The 23722-nt window shown below is 38.8% G+C and overlaps 1 protein-coding gene across 5 annotated transcripts in view; it reads left to right on the top strand.

Annotated features, from left to right (window-relative positions):
• The first annotated feature begins 4935 nt into the window (after positions 1–4935).
• Positions 4936–23722, top strand: part of LOC105465656 (HBS1 like translational GTPase) — a 97776-nt gene continuing 78989 nt past the window's right edge. The window contains exons 1-4 of one of the 5 annotated variants that reach the window (XM_011714211.2): positions 4936–5128; positions 9481–9546; positions 17943–18068; positions 21796–21990. In XM_011714211.2, the coding sequence (XP_011712513.1) occupies positions 5086–5128; positions 9481–9546; positions 17943–18068; positions 21796–21990 (430 nt within the window). In that variant the 5' untranslated portion in view covers positions 4936–5085. Of the gene's footprint in view, positions 5207–9480; positions 9547–17942; positions 18069–21795; positions 21991–23722 lie in introns of all 5 variants that reach the window. The other 4 variants (XM_011714208.2, XM_011714207.3, XM_011714210.2 and 1 more) reach the window with 4 other exon arrangements.

Below are 23722 nucleotides of genomic sequence, written 5' to 3'. Positions count from 1 at the left end.
TAACTAAGAAAACTTTGAAAAAATAGAACAAAGTTGGAGGATTAACATTACTAGATTTTCAGATTTATGAGGCTGCATTATCATGACAGCATGGTAGTAGTGTTAAGGTAGATCAATAGATCAGTAGTAGATCAGTAGTATATCAATGGTCCAGAGACACACTGACACCAACAACTGATTTTGGATAAAGATGTTGATGCAATTCAGGGAAGAAAGGACCTTCTTTTCAACAAATGGTTGCAGAACAACTGAATGTCCATAATAAGCAAGAAATAAACTTTTTTTTTTTTTGAGACAGGGTCTTGCTCTGTTGCCCTGCTCACTGCAACCTCTGTCTCTCTGTCTCTTGGGTTCAAGCGATTCTCCCACCTCAGCCTCCTGAGTAGCTGGGACTACAGGTGCGTGCCACTATGCCTGGCTAAGTTTTGTGTTTTTTATTAGAGACGGGGTTTCGCCATCTTGGCCAAGCTGGTCTCCGACTCCTGACCTCAAGTGATCCTCTCACTTCAGCCTCCCGAAGAGCTGGGATTACAGGTGTGAGTCACCACGGCCAGCCAAGAAATGAACTTTGATCCAAACCTTTCCTCATATACAAAAATCAACTGAAAATCAACCATAAACCTACATGGAAAATCCCAAATTGTAAAACTTATTTTAAAAAGGAGAAAATTTTTGTAACTTTAGATCAGGCAGAGATTTCTTAGTTATGAAATCAATAGCATACTCTATTAAAGAAAAATTTGATAAACTGGACTTTTTAAAAATGAAAAACTTCTATTCAAAAGACACTGTTAACAGTATAAAGAGATGAGTCATGTACTGGAAGAAATATTTCCAAATTTTATATCAGATAAAGAAATTATATCCAGAATATAGAAAGAACTCTCTACTACAAACACCCTATTAAAAACTGACCAAAGATGCAAAGACTTCACCAAAGCTGATATATGGAACTGTCAAATAAGCTTAACATCTTTTTATTTTTTTTCCTCAAGACAGAGTCTCGTTCTGTCACCCAGGCTGGAGTGCAGTGGTGTGATCTCGGCTCACTGTGACCTCCACCTCCCGGGTTCAAGCGATTCTCCCCCATCAGCCTCCCGAGTAGCTGGGATTACAGGTGTGTGCCACCACACCCAGCTAATTTTTTGTATTTTTAATAGAAAAAATCACCATGTTGGCTAGGCTGGTCTCAAACCCCTGACCTTGTGCTCCACCCATCTCACCCTCCCAAAGTGCTGGGATTACATGCATGAGCCACCGCGCCAGGCCATAAGCTTAACATCTTTAGACCATATGAAGTGTTGGTAATGATGTGGAGAAGATAGAGAAAATGGAACTACATTGCTGGTGGAAACATAAAATGTTACAACTGTTTTGGAAAACAGTTTCACAGTTTCTTTAAAAAGCTAAAGATAACCAATCATATCATTCTGCTCCTAGGTATTTACCCAGGAAAAATTAAAGTTTATGTTTATATGAAGATTTGTACACAGATATTCACAGAAGCCTTATTTGTAGCCATCAAAATGGAAAACAACCCAAATAGCTCTCAATGGGTGACTGGAAAAACAAATTGTGGTATACCCACACAGTGGAATCCTCCTCTAATGAAAAGGAATGAACTGTTGATTCAAGCAACTACAAGGGTGAATCTCAAAATAATTATGCTGAGTGAATTAAGACAGATAAAAAACAACACATACCATATGACTTCACCTGTATAAAATTTTAAAGAATGCAAACAACTCATAGTGACAGAAAGACGAGCAGTTATTGTGAGGGGCCATGGTGAGGAAGCCTTGATGGGCAGGAAGGATCCTTGGATATTCTGGAATTTTTATTCTGGATATAAAGGTACTTTAGGAAACTTTTGAAAGTCTGGATATGTTCATTATCTTGATGGGGTTGATAGCTTCACTGGTGTATACATATGTCAAAATGTATCAAAATTACACATTATATGCAGTTTATTGTCAATGATACCTCAATAAGGCTGTTAAATTTTTTTTCAGTAATGTAGTTATGCTTCTTTCATTCATAATTTTTTTCACAAATCAATACAAAATGATTTGTATTGTTATTTATGACATTTAACAATTCCATAGCAAGATAAATGTCATTTTATTTCTCTTCTTTTACTCATTAATTCATTCAGCAAAAATTTAAAGTGCCAGACATTAGGGTGCTGGAGAAACAAAGATAAAGCTTTGTAATTAGTGGGGGTAGAGAACTGGCATCTATTGAGTACCCACTCTGCAACACCTACTGTTTTTTCATACATCATTTACTTTTCACAAAACAGAAGACATACATTTTCATATATATCCATTTTACAGATGAAGAAATTAAATCCAAAGGGATTAACAGCAACAAAACTGGGACTGAAATCCAGGTTCGTGATATTCCAGAGTCATAGTACTTTCCATCAAAACACAATACCAGAGTCTTTTTTTTTTTTTCTTTCTTTTTTTGAGACGGAGTTTTGCTCTTGTTGCCCAGGCTGGAGAGCAATGGCGCGATCTCGGCTCACTGCAACTTCTGCCTCCTCGGTTCAAGCGATTCTCCTTCCTCAGCCTCCCAAGTAGCTGGGATTACAGTCGCCCACCACCATGCACGGCAAATGTTTTTTTATTTTTAGTAGAAGACTGGGGTTTCACCATGGTAGCCAGGCTGGTCTCGAACTCTTGACCTCAGGTGATCCACCTGCCTCGATGTCCCAAAGTGCTGGGATTACAGGTGTGAGCCACGGTGCTCGGACCACACCTGCAGAGTCCTGAGGGGAGTGTAACAGTCCTAACTTTTTCTGAAGAAATCAGTGAAGGCTTTGCTATTGAGGCTCTATTGTTTGAGATGCAGTAGAGACTGTGCAATATTTAGAGTTTTAAAGGAGTGCATTATTGACGACCTAAGGGCAAATTATATATTATCTGGCAGAAGTAATGTTTTCTTATTCATTGCTTCTGTAGCACTTTGCTTATGTGGTCTATTTATAACTCATTCACTTCATACCTCAGTGAGTTGTAGTTAAGCTTGCAATTGACAATTACAGTGGAGTGCAAGCTGCCATTTGTATTTTAATAACACGATTTTTTTGGGGGGGGCGGGGAGGACAGAGTCTCACTCTGTCGCCAGGCTTCAGTGCAGTGGTATGATCTCAGCTCACTGCAAACTCTGCCTCCTGGGTTCAATCAATTCTCCTGCCTCAGCCTCCCGAGTAGCTGGGACTATAGGCATGCACCACCATGCCCAGCTAATGTTTGTATTTTTAGTGGAGAGGGGGTTTCACCATGTTGGCCAGGATGGTCTTGATCTCTTGACCTCATGATCTGCCTGCTTCAGCCTCCCAAAGTGCTGGGATCACAGGAGTGAGCCACCGCACTCGACCAATAACACAATATTTTTAAGCACCTACTATGATCTGTGATAAATCCTCTTATGTGGATAAATTATTCACAGCTCGCGAGTTAGTATTACTATCTCCATTTTACAAAGAAACAGGTGGCAAAATAAAAATTACCTAAGGGTATAAAATAATAAAAACACTTAAGCCATATAACATTAGCAACTATCTCTATTTTTTTTTTATCTTGGAGCTACATTAAACAACAATTTTTGTAGTCGAATACATTCAAATGCATGAATAAATTACGTTCCAAGCCACTTACAAATATAAACTAAATTTGGATTACTCTTATTTCTTTCTATTGTGCATAGCAAAAAGCTGAGTAAGCTTTTAATTATCTCTAGAATTTGACATTTGCCTTTGATGTGAAGTATCATCATTTCAAAAACACAAGCTAAAACTGAAGTGGTTTGTTCAGTATAATGAGGTTGGTTTCTTATATAACATTATTAACTTTATGTTCTAAGAAATGAGGACATTTAATAGTGGGTTATAGATTCATGCATCAACAACATTCATCATTACTACCTAAGGCCAGTGCTATGTCTAAAAACCTATATTTAATACAATGTTATACACAATTATGTGTTCAATGAATGTTCAGTGAATCTTTCTTTATGATGCTAATAAATATCGTTTATATAGCTAAAATCGTTTACATAGCTAAGGGCAAATCGTTGTTTACTGGAGATACTAATGCCGAACGGAGTGAATACATGAAGTTGTAAATTATATGAAAGCAGGGTGACCTATTATAGCCAGAGTCTCAATTTAATAATATATACCCGTTTAAAAATAGCCTTATTTCCTCCTCTAAAGCTTGGACTCCTTTTTTTTTTTTTTTTTTTTTTTTTTTTTTTTTAAGATAAGTTCTCACTTTGTCGCCCAGGCTGGAAATGGAGAGGCCCGATCTCAGCTCACTGCAGCCTCGACTGCCCGGGCTCAGAGGATCCCCCCACCCCAGCCTCTTCAGTAGCTGGGACTATAGGTCTGCATCACGGGGCCGGCTAGTGTTTGTATTTTTTGTAGAGACGGAGTCTCGCTATGTTGCTCAGGCTGGTCTCAAACACCTGGGTTTAAGCGATCCGCCCTCCTGGGCGTCCCAAAGTGCTGAGATTACAAGCAGGAGCCACCGCACCGGCCTGGGCTAAATCTGCTACCAAGTTTACACAAGTTTGTTGAATGCCTACTGTGTGCCTAATTAAAGATCAAAGTTTGATAAGACAAGGTCCCTGCTCTTACTGAGCACATAGCTTTCTCAGGTTATCAGAAACCACATTTGTAAAATAATCCAGAACGCTGGCGTAAGTAGGTCAAGGTTCCCCGCTTGCAACATTTAGTCCAAACCAGTCAGTTCTAGGAGGCGCGATTTCCCCATCCCCCTCCGTCGCCCAACCTTTGGGTGGGGCCACGCCCAAAGGCTCCCTCCCCTCTTCCCGCGGTGCGCAGCAGTGCGCATGCGCCCTCAGGGAGGCGAACAGTGACCCCCCCCCCCCCAGGCTTTGCCGTCGCGCGGTGCACAGATAAGACGTCGCGCTTGCGCAGGCGCTCGGCGCAGAGGCTTGCGGGAAACCAAGATGGCGCATGGGGGTTCTCCAGGGCGCAGTTGGCACCTTATCAGTATCTAAGCGGAGTGTTTTGGAAGGAGTTAAGGGGCTGTGGCAAACGCCCTCTCCGCCGTCATGGCCCGGCATCGGAATGTTCGAGGCTATAACTACGATGAAGGTAGGAGGCAGGGTCATGCCGGGACGTTCTTTTGCGGTTACAGCTGGGATCCTAGCCCGTTGGCATCTACTTCAATCTGTGAGTTTCTCGTCAGTGGTGCCCTGTCGGAATTGGGAGAGCCCAGTTGGGGAATATTACAGGCCTTCTAGTGCCGCCAAATGCCGTCGTTTTAAAGTCATGATTTCTGCCCTCTGGTGTTGATTTTGTTTGGGGAGGGAGAGGTGCTGAATAGCGTCATATGGGTAGGACATTGGTGAGGTTGGGATCCGGTGATATTTAGTCACGTAAGCATTATCACCTCTTCCATTGTTTCCTCCCATGTCGGGCACTCACGTGCCTGCTTCTAGCTCCTCTCTTTCAGACCCCCTTTGAGAAATGGCCTTGAAACGTTGCTTATTTGTAAAACACAGATTGACTTAATGCTTACATTCAACAGACCTGTACCTGTGCTAGATTTACACGGTAAATCTTTTCTGTGTGTCCATACATACTTAGTGCAGAACCAGTTTGCGCTAATTTATTTTTCAACAAATTTCAAAGTGGAAACTTAGGAGACAGTAGAAAAGACACATATTAAAAAGGCCCAAATAATGAGTCGATCAGATGATCGTGAAGTTTATACTCAGTTCTTGGCTGGTAATGCTTGATGTAAATGTATTTTGAAATGTAAATAAACGGCGGTACTAGAAGAAAGAGTGTATGGGAAAGGACTTTTTGATATTAAAAAATGAAATAAAAGAAAAATGTCTATATGAATGTTCTGTAGGAGTTAACAGGAGTTAGAATTATTTTTAGGAGGAGCACATCCCTCTTCATGCAGTAGATAACTATAGGCATCACCAAGCATCACATAAACTAAAAATATAAACAAGTATGAACTAATGCAGAAGAAGAATAAAGACCTATGCTTTGCAAAGTGCAGAACATGTAATGCTTAATATGTTGGTGATTGTCGTTGGCACCCCAGTAGATTATTATGGAACATCAGTGTGCTCTAACTAGAGTGAGGGCAGCTAGCACCCTGTTCTCCATTTGGAACCTGTGACTTCAGTCCGTCTAGAACATGTGAATTTTCTGGTGGTTACTTTAGAATAGAGGCCCTTTTAAATAAGTATTGCAATGGATGGTGTTGCATGTGGACCATTGTCACCTAAGAAATGACTTTAGACTGAGAGATATTTTTGCAAATATAAAGTACATGAATAGGCCTAATTATTATTCGTTTCTTTAATAGTTGTTGATCATTTCCTCAACCACCATTAAGTTAGTGCTTAGAGTACTGTTCTAAGCTTTGAGGACTGACGGTAAGATATTTGAGGGTAGTCTAAAAGGAGAAGATTATACCAGTTACAGATTATTAGAGTATGAAAAATGCTACAAAAGGTACTGAGAAAACGCTATGGGAGGGATACACAGATGAGAACACTTAATTCAGAATGGATTGGGGGGAGTAAGCAGGATTTCTATGTGAAGGAATGCTTCATGGAGGAGAGGTGGTTGGCCTCAGGGAGCACCTTGGCTACTTGAGGTCAGGTTGTCATGTTTCTTTGGAACAATTGGTGACATCATAACCAAGCTGTTCCTGTAACATTAAGGAGGTTCATCCCCTTTTCTTGTTTATAAAAGTTGTACTCATTATCAAGGTCCAGTTTATTTCTCTTCTTCCCAGTTAGGCTTTCTCTTGAATTCTCAGAATAATAATTTAAAAATTCTCTTAAGTAATACAACCTCATTAGAGAGAGTGTGTGTTCTAAAACCTATTGGTTTCTCTACTTAACTCCCACTTTGTTTTTCTCTGTAATTTATATAATACTTTACATGACTGCCTCAGTCACTGATTTAAAAGTCCCAGGAAGGCAAAATCCATACTTTAAGTGGCTGACATAGTGTTCTTTACATGTAGTAAATATTCCATAATTTTGTTGATTGAGGAAACAAACTACGAAGATTGCAGGAAAGAATTCTCTTCATCTTTTTATGTGGTGGCACTTTAGGGTCAATTTCAGCATTGACAAGCTGACTTAGTAAAAAAAGAGTCTTATTATGTTTTTTTTTTAAGAGACGGGATCACACTTTGTTGGCCAAGCTGCAGTGTGAGTCCAGTGGCATGATCATAGCTCTCTGTAACCTCCAACTCCTGGGCTCAAGCAGTCCTCCTGCCTCAGCCTCCAGAGTAGCTAGGTCTATAGGCATGTGCCCCATGGCTGGTTGATTTTTTTTTTTATTTTAGTAGAGACAGCATCTGGCTGTATTGCCCAGGCTGGACTCAAATTCCTGGGCCCAAGTGAGATCCTGCCTCCTTGGCTTCCCAAAGTACTGGAATTATAGGTGTGAGCCACCATGCCTGACCTATTGTTGTCTTCAGTATCTGAAAATATTTTGTTTGTGAATGGCCCCTTGTTTATTTTCAAATAAATTTTTATTAACTTGGGATTGTGATCTAATAATTTATTTAATCATATATCTTTTTGCCCAATAGTAGCATTTATCTAATTTTTCTTTGCTGTAAGCATTTGGTCTCAGCCTTTGAGCATGCTGTTTCTGCTGCATGAATACCCTCAGAAATTAGCTAACTCTATCCTTTGGGATTGGTTTGGATTTTATATTCCTGGGGATCTTTCCCTGGCTACCCCACTCCCAGTTCTAGTTTTGTCGTTCATGTGTGTGTTCCCAAATTGCTCTGTGTTTCTCACGTCAGGCACTTACCACGTGGTTTTGTAATTGCCCATTTTCTTGGGTGTATACCTTGTCAGATTTTAGGTGCACTGATAACTCGAAATGTGTTCACTGTTATACCACAGTTGTCTCAGCTACTCCCTGGCATGGTGTTAGTGTTTGTGAAGTGAAATTTATGTAAATATATTTATGTTCTTTGTGGGTTTTTAGTTGTAATTAGTTTGATTTGTTAATTTATGATAAAACAAATATTAATCTAGTTCCACATGTGTGCCAGGTGGCTAAACCAAGTCTTGCCCTGAAGAAGCTGATAGTCTCATGTAGTGAACAGGCGTAGTACTCTGTAAATTGGGTAAGTGTGCTGGAGGGTAACAGTGGCAGAGGGGCTTACTGCTTTACCCAGAGTGGTCAGGGAAGACTTGTGCAAAGAGGAGACATTTGAGCTAGAACCTTAGCTAGCAGAAAGAAATGGCCTAGGAAAATCAAGGCAAAGAGCATATCCCAGGAAGCAGGAAAAAAAGGGCAATTAGCCATCAGTGGGTGAGCATAGGGGTTTAGGGTAAGCTGGTTTGTATGGATGCTACTTAGCTCTTCATGAAGAAATACTACTTTCGTGATCTATTGTATACCCCCATGTTAGTCAGTTCTGTGGAAGAGACGTGCTTTGGTTATAGAGGGAACTTGGTAAAAAAAATGGTTTATTTCAGATTTTTGTCAACACTGGAGAAACTAAGTATTTTTTTTTCTTTTTTCTTTTCTTTTTTTTTTTTTTTTTTTTTTTTTTTTTTTTTTTGAGACGGAGTCTCGCTCTGCCACCCAGGCTGGAGTGCAGTGGCCAGATCTCGGCTCACTGCAAGCTCTGCCTCCCGGGTTCACGCCATTCTCCTGCCTCAGCCTCCTGAGTAGCTGGGACTACAGGCGCCCGCCACCTCGCCCGGCTAGTTTTTTTTTTGTATTTTTTAGTAGAGACGGGGTTTCACCGTGTCAGCCAGGATGGTCTCGATCTCCTGACCTCGTGATCCGCCCGTCTCGGCCTCCCAAAGTGCTGGGATTACAGGCTTGAGCCACCGCGCCCGGCTTTTTTTTTTTTTTTTTTTTTTTTTTGAGATGGAGTCTCTCTGTCACCCAGGCTGAAGTGCAGTGGCGCGATCTCGGCTCACTGCAACCTCCACCTCCTGGGTTGAAGTGATTCTCCTGCCTCAGACTCCTGAGTAGCTGGAATTTCAGGTGTGCGCCACCACGCCCAGCTAATTTTTGTATTTTTAGTAGAGACGGGGTTTCGCTATGTTGGTCAGGTGGGTCTCAAACTTCTGACCTCATGATCCGCCTACCTCGGCCTCACAAACTGTTGGGATTACAGGCGTGAGCCACCGTACCTGACCTCAGCTATGTTTTTTATAGGATTATTATATTTGATCCTATGAGGTGAAAACTTGGGACCTGGGTAACCCAATTAATTTAACAACTGAAGAACTGTATATGTCTTTATAAATATAGTTAGTAGATAACTATTTTGTGGGTGAAATTCTTAGAGTTTTTTTGAAAATAGACATTCTAGATTCCTTAAATTTTGGATAAACAGTTTATTTTGGAGAGGATTCAGATGCTTCCTCACTAGTAACTAAGAATATAAAAAGAACTTGTAAATGAATTTATCTCTTTTGTCTTTATTTTAGATTTTGAAGATGATGATCTCTATGGCCAGTCTGTAGAGGATGATTATTGTATTTCGCCATCAACAGGTGAATTTTAAAAAATAATTTGATTCCTTTGATTTGGTGTTTAAAAACATAAAGTAAATGTTAGTCGTTCAAGGACTAGAAGTGTTCTGTGAGACTGTAATGTATAACACTTAAAAAGTTAATTATATGTTAATTTTTAAAGGCATATAAAATAATTTCTTTACCTGTGAGTAGAATTTAAACTTATGATTCTGTTATTTAGTTTTAAATAATATAAAAAAGACTTTGGCTTTTTTTTCCCAGCATACTTTGCATCCTGCAGTTAATCTAAATATACTAAAATGGTAATTTAGTCAATAATGAAATTCTGAAGCCTCTAGAGGCAGGCAGCCATTATATCCTCAAGGATCCTTTGAGTGTTAGAAACATGGAGGTCTTATGCATAGACTTTCCTTTATACAGTACTTTAGTTTATCTATTGTTAAACAGTCTGGTAAATAAACCAATACATGTAGTTCAGACTTCTTTTGGAGTCTGATTTGGAGAGGGATTTGGCATTCATATTTCTGTATGATTCCACATCGGAGCTGTATCTTCTAGATTATCAGCCCAAAGATTTCTTCTCTGCCACCATATAAGGAAAACATTCATATATTCTTTCCTGCAAAGACTGCGTCATTAGTCCTGATCCTCCTCTCACTTATTTCCCTAACACTACCCTTGTCTCCAAATTTCAGCCTACTATCTACACAGGTTAAAATGCCCTGCTAAATTTTAGTATGGTATAGGCTGGGTGCAGTGGCTCACGCCTGTAATCCCAGCACTCTGGGAGGCTGAGGCACGTGGATCACCTGAGGTCAGGAGTTCGAGACCAGCCTGGCCAACATGGTGAAACCCCATCTCTACTAAAAATACAAAAATTAGCCAGGCATGGTGGCGAGTGCCTGTAATCCCAGCTACTCGGGAGACTGAGGCAGGAGAATCACTTGAACCCGGGAGGCGGAGGTTGCAGTGAGCTGAGATCACCCCATTCCAGCCTGGGCAACAAAAGCTAAACTCCATCTCAAAAAATTGAAAAAAAAAATTTACTATGGTATAAAAAGAGGGTATAATAGTATATTTACCTATAGTTGAATGTAGCATAAATGTAATTTATAAAACTCATTTTTCACAAGTTTAAAGATTTAATAAACATTTCTTTCAGAGCCTTCTGCCATGGTCTGAATGTTTGTGTTTCTCTCAGATTCACATGTTGAAATTCTAACCCCCAAGGTGATGGTATTAGGAGGTGGGGCCCTTGGTAGGTGATCAGGCCGTGACGGTGGAGCCCTCATAAATGGGATTAGTGCCCTAATAAAAGAGGTCCCAAGGAGAACTCTTGCCCTTCTATCATGTTAGGACACAGCAAGTGGGTGCTATCTGTGAGCCAGAAAGTGGGCCTTCACCGCACACAGGCTGCCTTGATCTTGGACTTCCTAGCCTCTGAACTGTCAGAAATTTCTGTTTGTAAGCTACCTAGTTTATGGCATTTTGTTATAGCAGCCTGAATGGACTAAGACATCCTTGTCTTAATTACCTTCTAGTCTGCTGGGCTGTCTTATAAACTGTACCTATTTTCATCCCATTTTTAGCCTCTTCTGACCAAATATGTCCCTTCTGACTTTTATAATTTCTTTTTCTTTATAAAGGCATAGATATGCTAGAAGTTATCTTTATCGTATCTACTCTTACCACCTTTTTCCTGTTAATTGGTTATTCTGAAATGCATCTAGCTCTTTATTTACAGGCCTGCCCTTCTGGTCAAGTACTTTTCTCATTTAGCTTAATCGTGGCCTTTCCTCTCATCTTTTAATGTTTCACTGTTATCAGTCCATATTCTGTTAGGAGATAAAGATTGTACCAGTTATTTTATCAGAAAGTATTTAACATAAAAAGTTGTTAACCAGGTATTATAGAACAAAGAATGCAAAAAGTGCAACCAGGATATCAAGAAGGTAATAAGTTCAGGAAGCACTTTACTGTCCCTAGTTCTTGGGGGAACAAATGGCAAGGTTGACATCACCTTTTAGAAGCTGGTGGAGGCACCTTGGAACTGTGACTTAGACCTTGAGGAGACGGTTTTTTGCTGCGTTGCCTCTGAAGTTTTCAAGAGGGACTGTGGGGCCAGGACTCAGACCTCTGGGCAGGGAGGCACTGCATGACTGATGCTGGTGCCTCAGAAAGCCCCTGAATCTTAGAGCTGGGATTCAGTCTTTTAAAGAGGGGATTCCAACCTACTGGCTGGTTGTGTTGTCTGGGGAGTGAAGAGGCAGATTGAAGCTGGTTCTGGGAGTTTTTGAAAAACCGAAAATGGATATTAATTGCAGTTACTGGAAGAAACTGCTTCTGGAAGGTGAAGTGAGTATTGCTGGGGTGATACTGGAACAAGAAGCAAAGGGAGAGGAGCATGTGCCTGCCTTCTCTGGCTTTCCAGTGTCCCTTTAGTATCTCCTTATTGGATGATCCTAAAAGGGAGCTGGGTATCAAAGAAGAAATGTGCTTTGCAGTGACTTCAATCCAGCATCACAAAGCTTAGTAAAGGATGGTAGGTTAGAAGCTGAGAGATGGCTTAATAAGCAGCATTCCTTTATAGCTCCTTATTCAGGGATTCAAAAGAGAAAAGACATTTTATAGTGATTTAGGAATAAAACAATTTCACATTTTTCTAGGAACCTCTTAGGCATTTGCCCTTTGGGGCTTCTATAATTCAGCATCACAGTTGACTAGGTAACTTAAATATTAGAGGTGACAAAGTGATGTCTGGTAGTGCTATCCTCATCACTTGCATTCTAAGCACATTAGAGAGCATGGCATATTCATAGAACTGAGAAGATGATATGGTTATATTAGATTTGAGTTAAAAAATCTCTAATACATTGATAATGGATTAAAGGTGGTATATGGGTAGATGTAGGTAGACTCGTTAGGAGAGTGTTATATGTATTTATCTAGAGGAGATGAGGCTATTTAGGACAGTGTTCTCAAAGTGAACCATCAGCATCACTTGAGAGTTTGTTCGAAATGCAATGTTGGGGACTCCACCCAAGAGTTGGAAACTGGGAGTGAGGCATAGCAGATGTTTTAACAAGCCCACCGGGGGTATGCTCGTGATATGCATTGAGAACCATTTGTTGAGGGCAAGAGTGGTAGCATTGGATTTGGAAATACATTCAAGAGAAAATTTACAGGAGTTGAGGTCTACAGGACTTGGAAGTTGGTTGAATATGGCTTTGTGTAAGCGTGGAATCTTTCAGATGGGGGATTACTGAAAGACACCTTAATATTGCAGGTTAATATAGTCATTTAGGCTTCTCTGGATAAATGTTATGTTATCTTGAATAATAAGCTAACAGCACAGAAAGTCAGACCTTCAAAGGGTGTTTCTCTGAGATTTGCATTTATGGCCTAGCTTTCTTGAGGACAGGGTCAGAGTTTATCCATGTGTCTCTCATAGCTTTTGATGTGGCTCTTACCTGTGGTTTGTATTCAGGACAGTCTGACTCTTGAGAGTTACTTTTCGAACACCCCAGAAGCCAACTGATCTTATCAAAGCAGGAGATAGTTAAATGTTTTTGAGTTTCTTCTGTGAAAAACTGATATTTTTAACAAAAGCATACGACTTTGGATTTTTAAAATTTTCAAAACATTTTAAAAATAACAGTAATATCAGATAAGAAACTTAACTTTCCTCTTTAGTGGTATATTTTCCAAGTAATTTTCAATAAAAAATGAATAGTTTTAGAAGAATATTTTCCTTTCTTAAGCAGCTCATGTCATTGAATAGCTGATTATATTCATGGTGTAATGAAGTCTGATAATTGAATGACTTTACCAATTAATTGGAATTTCTCTCTAAAATTCATCAGCATGTGTATATTTTTTTGAATTCTATTAAGCCCAGTTTTCCTGGTCTCACTACGCTGCCCAGGCTTGCCTCAAACTCCTGAGCTCCAGTGATCCTCCTGCGGTGGCCTCCCCAAGTGCCAGGGTTATAGGTGTACGCCACGATGCCCAACCTAGGATGGTGATTTTTAAATGTTAACTTTTCTTTCTTTTAGAAAGATTGACTTTGATACTGAGTATTGAACCTATGTCAAAGAGTGGGGGTAGCAAAAAGTTCATATGTAAAACTTTATTTGAATGGTGATGTATTTTGTTTCAGCGAATATGATTAGAAGTAATCTTTATTTGCTCCATTCTAATTTCAAACCTTTATTGTGTATTTTTTTTTTGTAAGAAAAATGTTATTCTAATACATTTATAAATTAGTTTGGTATAAGGAAGCTTGTTTAAAGTCTTGTTCAAATAACTTGCTACAACAGTATGGTGGGTAAAGAAAATAACCCTGACTGAAAGAGTATGGGAAGGCTTCTGGAAGGAGTTGGGATTGAAGCTAGTAAATTTGGGAGTAAGAATGGCATCCCAGCTAGAGGAAACAGTGTTGCTTAAGCAGTGACCTGTAAGTGAGGCTTGTTTCATCAGACTACCAGGATTAATGCACGTGGCAGGAGGAAACAGGGCTAGGAAAGAAAATGGGAACGAAATTGTGAAAGACAGTTTTTAATTTTGTGTTTTTAGTGTCGACTGATTGGAGTTTTTTGAGTAAGGGAGCTAGTATTTTGTGCAGATAATTGATCATGGTCCACAAAGTGGTGTATTGGTGTGACAGAAGAAAGGGAAGACTTGTAGGTCACCAGTGTTTCTTAATCTTACCTTGTGATATGAATCTGCTGGGAATAGTTCTTTTTTTTTTTTTCCTTTGAGACAGAGTCTCATTCTGTATCCTAGGCTGGAGTGCAGTGGCATGATCTCGGCTCACCCCAACCTCCACGTGGCTCCCAGGTTCAAGCAGTTCTCGTGTCTCAGCCTCTCAAGTAGCTGGGATTGCAGGTGCCCGCCACCATGCCTGGCTAATTTTGTATTTTTAGTAGAGATGGGGTTTTGCCATGTTGGCCAGGCTGGTCTTGAACTCCTGACCTCAGGTGATCCACCTGCCTGGGCCTCCCAAAGTGCTGGGATTACAGGCATGAGCCACTGTGCCTGGCCGGAGTAATTCTTAGGAATACAAATTTCCTGCTTCATTCCAGCACCACTGAATCATAATCTCCAGGGGAAGAAGCCTAGAAAGCTGTATTTTTAATGAATGCCTCATGTGATTTTTATTTTAAGGTGTTTAGGAAACCATTTTAGGAAGTTTCAGGTGTTAGGTTTTGAATTCTTTGCACTTTTATGTTTGTCAAAATGCCTTAAGTTTTGAAAATTATAAGTGTCCATTTTTTCAGAAAGCACTTCCATCAAAGTTTGTGATTTACAATTTTAGAGAATAGCATTTTGTATTTATCATTTTCTCGTCATTACTTTCTCTCACTCCATTATTTCTTGTATTTGTTGCTTTTGGGGCTCTCAGTACAATTTCAGAGGTTTGGACTGCTCCCCGCCTCACCCACCCACCGTTTGAAAGTAATGGAAAAACCTGCAGTTACTTTTACACCAACCCAATGTTTCTCCTGGGGGAATTTTCTTACTCTTCCCCCCACCAACCCTTCGCAAATCCAACCATTACTACTTCCAGAATAGTGGCCACAGTCTAGGTTTCTGAGTTGGAATTATGTGTTGGGTGTGTGTGGTGGTACAGGACCAGCCCGACCCCATTGCAGAAAAAATAGCTCCTGGCAGGCAGAGGAGAAACCTGTACATTGAAAACTTCCTGTTCCCTGTCAGTATTTCCTGACTGAAACTTGTTAAGGGAAACATCTGATTTCATGCCTCACTTAATTTTTTAATTTGTTTTGGGTTTCTCCCTCCTACTTCATGGGTAGGAGGAGAAGTTGGGGGAAGTATGTTTGTTACTTTTAGACTAAACTGTACACAGTTTATTAAAGCCAGGAAAGCACCAGGGACCAAAGGGCCTCATTTATACCACATTAAATCTAAAATGCTATGAATTGTAAGGTATATCATTATTTTAAGGACCACTTTAAAACTGAAAGCTATCAGTCTAAGTATTACGTAATGCTAAGATGTCATTTGATTGAAAGACACATCTCTAATTCTGAGATTTGTAATGTGAAAAAAAGTTGTCCTCCTAGAGAATTGATAAAATAGGATGTCTCTTCTGCTATTTAGCCATGCTGACTTTATACCAGTGTTGTTATCTCCTTGCACAAGAGGGGGGAAATAGAGAGATATATGCAACATAACGTGCATTCTTAAAAATCTTTGTGATCTTCAGAATTACATGGAAAAAATAAGATCAGGACAAACCACTCCACCTGTAGAGTACTAACAGAAATAATCATCTTAATAAAAATGCTTGCACATTTGAAAAGATAAATTAATTTCCTATTAAGTATTCCAGTAAATATAGGATTTTACACTTTAAAAAAAATGGTGAAAGGAGATAGGAGATGTAAGAAAGGGTTGAAACTAAAGAGTAATATTGTAAATGCTCACAGACCTTGGAGAGCCAAGCAGTAAAGGCTGCCCAAACAGGGCACATGTCCAAACTGAGCTAAGGGGAAGAATGTGAAGCTATGTGGCATTACAATACAATTATACTTACAGTATAATATTTCTCTGTGGTTGGTGTTATCGGACTTTATATGTATTATTATTATGCAGTGATGCAAAACCTTGAAGTATTGGGAGAAAAATTTCATAAACTAAAGCATCCTCAATGTTACACTTTCATAGCCCATTGACATGAGCTAATTTGTTTTAAGGAAACATGCATTATAATAGAATGGATTGAATTCTGTCAACTGTTCTTTATTAATATTTCTCTTATTCTGTTCTTGTTCAGGATCTCTTCCACCTCTTCAATTTTCCCTATATTCCTACCTCCTTTATTATAATGCTCCAGTCTTCATTGGTTACTTCTGTGCTTCCACAGTGCTTGTTGTCTGGTATTACTCATTTGGCTTTTAAAATAAATCATTAGGTTTTTCTTCTTTGCCTTCCCTCCTAATTTGTAAGGCCATTGACTTTTACAATAAATAGAGAGTGCTTATGCTTTAACCTTCTGAGTATAGGTGTTACACATACACTGCAGCTTTATGTTCTATGCATTATCTATGCATTTTGATGTCTTTTTCTCTACCCCTAGTGTGATTGTATATCTATAAATTTTGAATGTAGCTTCCCTTTAATAAGTAATATCTTCCTGATAACCTATACACAAGTCAATGAACTTAACATGTTTTGTGCTCTTATAGAAAGCTAGATAATACCTCTAATAATACCTTGCCTTGTGAATATCATATCTGTATTTCTGTCCTTCTTAACATATTCTTTAATTTTATTCCTTTACAATTGAACACAGTCTCCAGGATTCAGTTCAGTGGCCATCAGTAGAGCTGAAAGCGTTAGTACTTTGGATATGCCTGTGATTTTCTCTTTTGCTCACTTGTATTTCATTTATGATACTCAGGCATGTATCAGCATTTTGATAATCTGCCTTTCCTTTCCTTGATCAGATATATATAAATACCCAGTTATATATTGAGTGATGGTGTTGACAGTATTGCAGAGTAGCACAGATGTCTGAAAGTTAAAGTTAGGTATATGACCCTAGTTTACAGTGTCAGTGTATGATTGAAAGTGTGTGATTGAAAGCATGAGTTGTTTAAAGATTAAAGTCTGTATTTTCTGTGAACTCTTACATTCAGGCAAAATTAGCACTTCTTGGGAAGTGAAAATTAACTTTGTGTTTTCCTTCCTTTTCTTTTTTGTTTGAGATGGAGTTTTGCTTTTGTCACCCAAACTGGAGTGCAATGGTGCGATCTCGGCTCACTACAACCTCTGCCTCCTGGGTTCAAGAGGTTCCCCTGCCTCATCCTCCTGAGTAGCTGGGATTATAGGCGCCCATTACCACGCCCAGCTAATTTTTATATTTTTAGTAGAGATGGGGTTTCACTGTATTTGCCAGGCTGGTCTTGAACTCCTCACCTCAGGTGATCCACCCACCTCAGCCTCCCAAAGTGCTGGGGTTACAGGGGTGAGCCACCGCGCCTGGCCACCATGTGTTTTCTTAATTATGTAAATTAGAGGTTTGATATTTGGTTTGAAATACTTGTATCGAAGAGAAAATTTCAGGGAACACAGAATAGTATACAAAGAAGAGATGATAGGAAAGGTAGATTTTGGAAGCCATGGAGAAAGTAGGCTGAGTGGAATGGTTTCAGAGATTGGGGCAGAGAAGGAAGAAGATTATAAGAGATTAATAAGTGTAAGCACATTCGGGTAGGATTTTGGGTATATGTTTTGGTACGATATTGTTTTTGTTTTCTTCCCTTATTTTGAAATGTGGGTAACTATAGGTGATTGATTAGAATTTTTAATTTTTACTTTAACATTTGTAAAAAAAGTTAATAGGAAATGACTATACCATAGCATTCTTTGGTCATTTTATATTCTAGCTGCTCAGTTTATTTATTCACGGCGTGACAAACCTTCCGTTGAGCCTGTAGAAGAATATGATTATGAAGATCTGAAAGAATCTTCCAATTCTGTTTCAAACCATCAGCTCAGTGGATTTGATCAAGGTATAGCAAAAAGTAGTGCATCTGTTATCTGAAAATGATTAATAACCGAACACACCAGAATTTATCAGTTTTGTTCTGAGTGTTTATAACAGTGACTATGAACAGTAATGATGTAAACATATCTGTCCTATTAAGGACAATTTATGTTTTATTAAGTATGTTTTGTGAGGAGTGTATTTAACTGTATGATTGAAAAATTGTATGGCTGTTGTTTAGTGACTGGAATTTTAATTGAACTGTCCCATTTAAAATTTTTTTCCATGGGAGAGAAACTCCAGTGATTTGTTAAGAAGACCTTTTTGAGACGATTTAATTGTTTGATAAGCTGTATGTGGAGCTTATGATTAGAATACATAAACTCTTTTACTTACAAAGATGTTAAGTTCAAAAGGTTTGAAAAAAAGCAGTTGAAGTCTAAAGTGACAATGGTAAGTGTACTCAGGATTTACATCCGTGTGAATTAAGTTTCAAAATAGAACTTGGTAATGTCATTGGTTCTGAGTTTTTGCATATTTTCAACTCTCTTAAACATTTTAATGAACATATTTATATTTTGGCTTTCTTCTTTTATAAATAAGTTCCAAACGTGACATGGCTTCAAACATCACTCAAGCCATAGATTTGATAGCAGAACTAAAATGGCCAGGTATAACAATAATGTCATTTGTTGATAGCACAGGGATTTGATCTTTCTCTGGAGTGTGGCTTTGTTCTCTAATTTTTTTTTTTGAGACAAGAGTTTCGCTTTGTCGCCCAGGCTGGAGTGCAGTGGTGCAGTCTTGGCTCACTGCAGCCTCTGCCTCCCAGTTTAAAGGGATTCTCTTGCCTCAGCCTCCTGAGTAGCTGGGATTGTGGGTGCCTGCCACCACAGATGGGTAATTTTTGTATTTTTAGTAGAGATGGAGTTTCACCATGTTGGCCGGGCTGGTCTCGGTCTCCTGACTTCAAGTGATCCACCCGCCTCAGCCTCCCAAAGGGCTGGGATTACAGGCGTGAGCCACTGTGCTTGGCATGATTGTTTTTACATTGAAAATTTATAATAATTTTAAAACAGAGGAATTTTATGAATCTGGGAGTTGATCTTTGAATTAATCAATAAAATATATACCAGCTGCTAACCAACTCAAGAAAAATGGAGAGAAAGCATGAATATACAAAAGTAGAAAGCAGAAAGGGAAACAACAGATAAAGAAGAAATAAAGGGAATTTACCAACTCTGAAAATACGTTGGAAAATCTGGATAAAAGTCTGTAGCTGTTGTATGCACTCACTTTATAATTGTGTTTTTAAAGAGTATTATTGTTAAGATTGTAAGGAGAGAGGATACGAATAGGATGGAAGTTCTGTCCTGTTATGCCTCAGTGGACAATGATTAAGGAGTTAGGAAATTCAGAGTATTTTTGAGAAGGAAAGTTAATCATTCCAACCTGACTTACATGTAAGTGATGACAGTAATAATGATCGTAGCTGATTTTTGCTAATGCTGTCTAGGTACTTTCTATGTACTGTTCAGGTGTTAGCATCTTTAATCTTCGCAACAACTTTATGAAGTAGGACAGTTGCCCTCATTTTACAAGAGAGGAAAAATGAGACACTGAGAAGTAACTTGCCTGAGGTTGTACCTGCTAGTAAGTGGCATTAGGATATGAACCAAGCTAGCCTAACTCTATAACCTCTACTTAAAATTCATAACCAGCCTGACCCACATGGAAAAACCCTGTTTCTACTAAAAATACAAAATTGCCCGGGTGTGGTGGCACATGGCTGTCATCCCAGCTATTCGGGAGGCTGAGGCAGGAGAATCACTTGAACCTGGGAGATGGAGGCTGCTGTGAGCTGAGATCATGCCATTGCACTCCAGCCTGGGCAATAAGAGCGAAACTCTATCTCAAAAAAAAAAAAAAAAAAAAAAAGGAGGCCCTAATGCTAGCTATACTAAGTATTTTGTTACAGTTTCAATAATTGATGTTATTTATCAAAGAGATAATATTATCCCAGTATAGCTTATTAGCCTTTAAAAGTTAATCTTAGATTGAAGCAAAGCAAAATTGCCCAAATATTTCAGGAATGTATTGTTAATAATTAAGGGGCCAATGAAATAAGTATCAAATACTTTTTTTTTTTTTTTTTAAAGAAAGAGTATTGCCAGTAGATTACTTGTTAAGCATATGAGCATGTACAATTAAATATAAGTTGCATTCTGTGAAATGGTTTTGTGGAATAGGGAGTTTGAAAACCTCTATTCTGTTTTGGTTATTGCTGACTTAGTAGTGCCATGATTTTCAATCTTATCTTTATTAAGTTAGAATTTGCCTGATATATCTAGCTCATAGACTTATTATGAGGATTACAAAAGAAGTATATATATAAAAGTATTGTGAAACTTGGCAAGTGCTATACAAAAATATAAAGGAATATATCATAGATTTTTATTCATTGGCCCCTAGTTACCTGGTACTGTTTTAGGTTCTAGGGATACAAAGCCTCTCTTCTCTTACAGATTTTACATTAATAAGTATTATTAATAATTTTAATACTGTCATCAGAAAATTAAAATTCATAAACAGCTGAGATAATTCCAGACCTAAATTTTTTTATTTTAAAAGTGAATGCTGGCTGGGTGTGGCGGCTCATGCTGGTAATCCCAGCACTTTGGCAAGCTGAGGCAGGTGGAAACCTGAGATCAGGAGTTTGAGAACAGCCTGGGCAACATGGTGAAACCCATCTCTACTAAAAATGGAAAAATCACCCGGGTGTGGTGGCGGGCATCCGTAATCCCAGCTACTCAGGAGGCTGAGGTGGGAGAATTGCTTGAACCTGGGAGACAGAGGTTGCAGTGAGCTGAGATCACGCCACTGCGTTCCAGCCTGGGCAACAGAGTGAGACTCTGTCTCAAAAAAAAAAAAAAAGCCTATCCTCCCCTTAACTTCCTGGACCTTCTTGTTTTTATGGCATTTTTATATTACGTTATCTTGCTGTTTTTTTAAAGAGTCATTAAGGATTATTTTAGTTAGCTGGGAAGAACTGAAGTTAGCCAAAAAGGAAACAAGGTAGCAGCTTGAGAAATATAAGAAATATACTTTGTGAGTAACTGGGTTCACTAACAAATTAGAAATAGTTCCACACTCACCCCTTCCTTTCTGTACATGCGAAAAATGATCAATGCAGATACCATCATCATTGGTGACTGAAAATAGATATTAATGTATACTGTGCAGTGTACACTTTTTAAAATTATTATTATTATACTTTAAGTTCTATGGTATATGTGCACAACGTGTAGGTTTGTTACATATGTGTACTTGTGCCATGTTGGTGTGTTGCAACCATGAACTCGTGGGCACCCATCAACTCGTCATTTACATCAGGTATAACTCCCAATGCCATCCCTCCCTGCTCCCCCCTCCCCATAATAGGCCCTGGTGTGTGATGTTCCCCTTCCCGAGTCCAAGTGATCTGCAATGTACACTTTTTAGAAACATTTAGTCACTATTATTCAGGAGACATTTTATTATAGTGATTTTTAAATTAACGAAATCGTTCCTCTGATAAGGGAAGATAAGGTATATTGTAGATAAAAATGTGATCATTAGAAATAATTTTTGCCAAAGAGAAAGGAGAGTTGAATATTCTAGTACAGCTGTAAATTTTAAAATCAGTTTTGAAGATTAAAAGTTCTTTCATGGCGCCATTTAGTATAGCTTTTGACCATTGTTGTCTTTTCTAGCTCGTCTTTATTCGTGCCTTGATCACATGAGAGAGGTACTTGGAGATGCTGTGCCAGATGAAATATTAATTGAAGCAGTTCTGAAGAACAAGTTTGATGTGCAGAAGGCTTTGTCAGGGGTTCTGGAACAAGATAGAGTGCAGAATTTGAAGGACAAGAATGAGGGAACAGTATCTACAAGAAAGATGGCAAAAGGTATGCCTTTACTTGTTCTTTTTCACTTGTTTTACATAGTTAATGCCTAAAGAGAGGCTTTCATTTGCTTGAGCTTTTAAGAAAATACTTAATTTGCTTGAGCTATTAAGAAAATCTTGCATGTTATTGTTAACTTTTGATTATCAGTTAATCTTCTAGTTGTGAATTTTTAGGATGAGTACTGAGTTTCCTTTCTTCTGTTGTAGCCTGTTTTTGTGGTTATTTTACTACTTGATTTTTTTTGTTTGTTTATTTGTTTGTTTTTTGAGACAGAGTCTCACTCTGTCACCCAGGCTGGAGTGCAGTGGCATGATCTTGCTCACAGCAGCCTCCTACCTCCTGGGTTCAACTGATTGTCCTTCCTCAGCCTCCCAAGTAACTGGGATTACAGGTGCATGCTACCGTGCCTGACTTATTTTTTTTTTCTTTGTGTTTTTTTTTTTTTTTTTTGAGACAGAGTCTCGCTCTGTCGCCCAGTCTGGAGCGTAGTGGCCGGATCTCAGCTCACTGCAAGCTCCGCCTCCCGGGTTCACGCCATTCTCCTGCCTCAGCCTCCTGAGTAGCTGGGACTACAGGCACCCACCACCTCGCCCGGCTAGTTTTTTTTTTTGTATTTTTTAATAGAGACGGGGTTTCACCGTGTTAGCCAGGATGGTCTCGATCTCCTGACCTCGTGATCCACCCGTCTTGGCCTCCCAAAGTGCTGGGATTACAGGCTTGAGCCACCGCGCCCGGCCCTTTGTGTTTTTATTAGAGATGGGATTTCACCATGTTGGCCAGGCTGTTCTTGAACTCCTGGCCTCAAGGGATCCGCCCGCCTCGGCCTCCTGAAGTTCTTGGATTACAGGTGTGAGCCACTGCACCCGGCCTCACTACTTGATTTTATAACTAACAACAGAGTGGAAATAAAATTAGATAAGACAAGACATCTTTTTCTTCTTGTTAGTAGCTTACAGAACTTTTCAATTGTTATTTTTTTAAACTCTAGTGAAATAGGAAAAGGAAATTAACAGCCAGCTAATTAATGTTAAAAAAATCCCTTTATGCTTTTATTATGTATACTTTTTAAAATTTAAATATAATTAGGTATAAGTATCATAATTATACTACTTTGCATTTTATAGCCAGAGATTTAATTTTAAATTTGTAAAATTTGGGGTGAAATTTGGAATTCAGTGGACGTAAGAGGGGAACTGAGGTGGTAGCATTATGTTAATTGGCATGCTATCTCTCAGTATGAGTATGGCAATTTGTTTACTTATGTCAGTGTTTATTGTAACCTTTGGGCTAAATTTTTCTACAACAAAGCTGCATACAGCCTGTTACGATGAAATAAGAGTGTTTTCCGGGGATGCTGGGCCCACAGATGGGCACTTTTAACTGGCTGTGATGGGAATGAATCTGTAATATGTCATCTTGTATTGGTAGTGTATCCCAGATTATGGTAGAAATTACTGGGAGTTATTTGTTTGCTTATTTGTTTCTAATACATTAAAATACAGAATAAAATGAACCTAGTTTCTTTTGTTTTTTTAAAGAAGTTTTTGAATTTGAGACAATCCTGACTATAATTTAATTATGGTTAAAACCTCACATTTTTAAATTCATGAAAATTAGAACATTGACTGACTTACATTGTATTTATCAGTGAATAGAGTATAAAGAGTACTTTAAATTGTTAAAGGAAGGTAATACTCCCTTACTGGTTTTTAGAGTATTCATGTTAAGTAAT

This window comes from Macaca nemestrina, chromosome 5, assembly GCF_043159975.1.
Source record: "Macaca nemestrina isolate mMacNem1 chromosome 5, mMacNem.hap1, whole genome shotgun sequence".
Lineage (NCBI taxonomy): Eukaryota > Metazoa > Chordata > Mammalia > Primates > Cercopithecidae > Macaca > Macaca nemestrina.
This window is presented reverse-complemented; position numbering and strand designations above follow the sequence as displayed.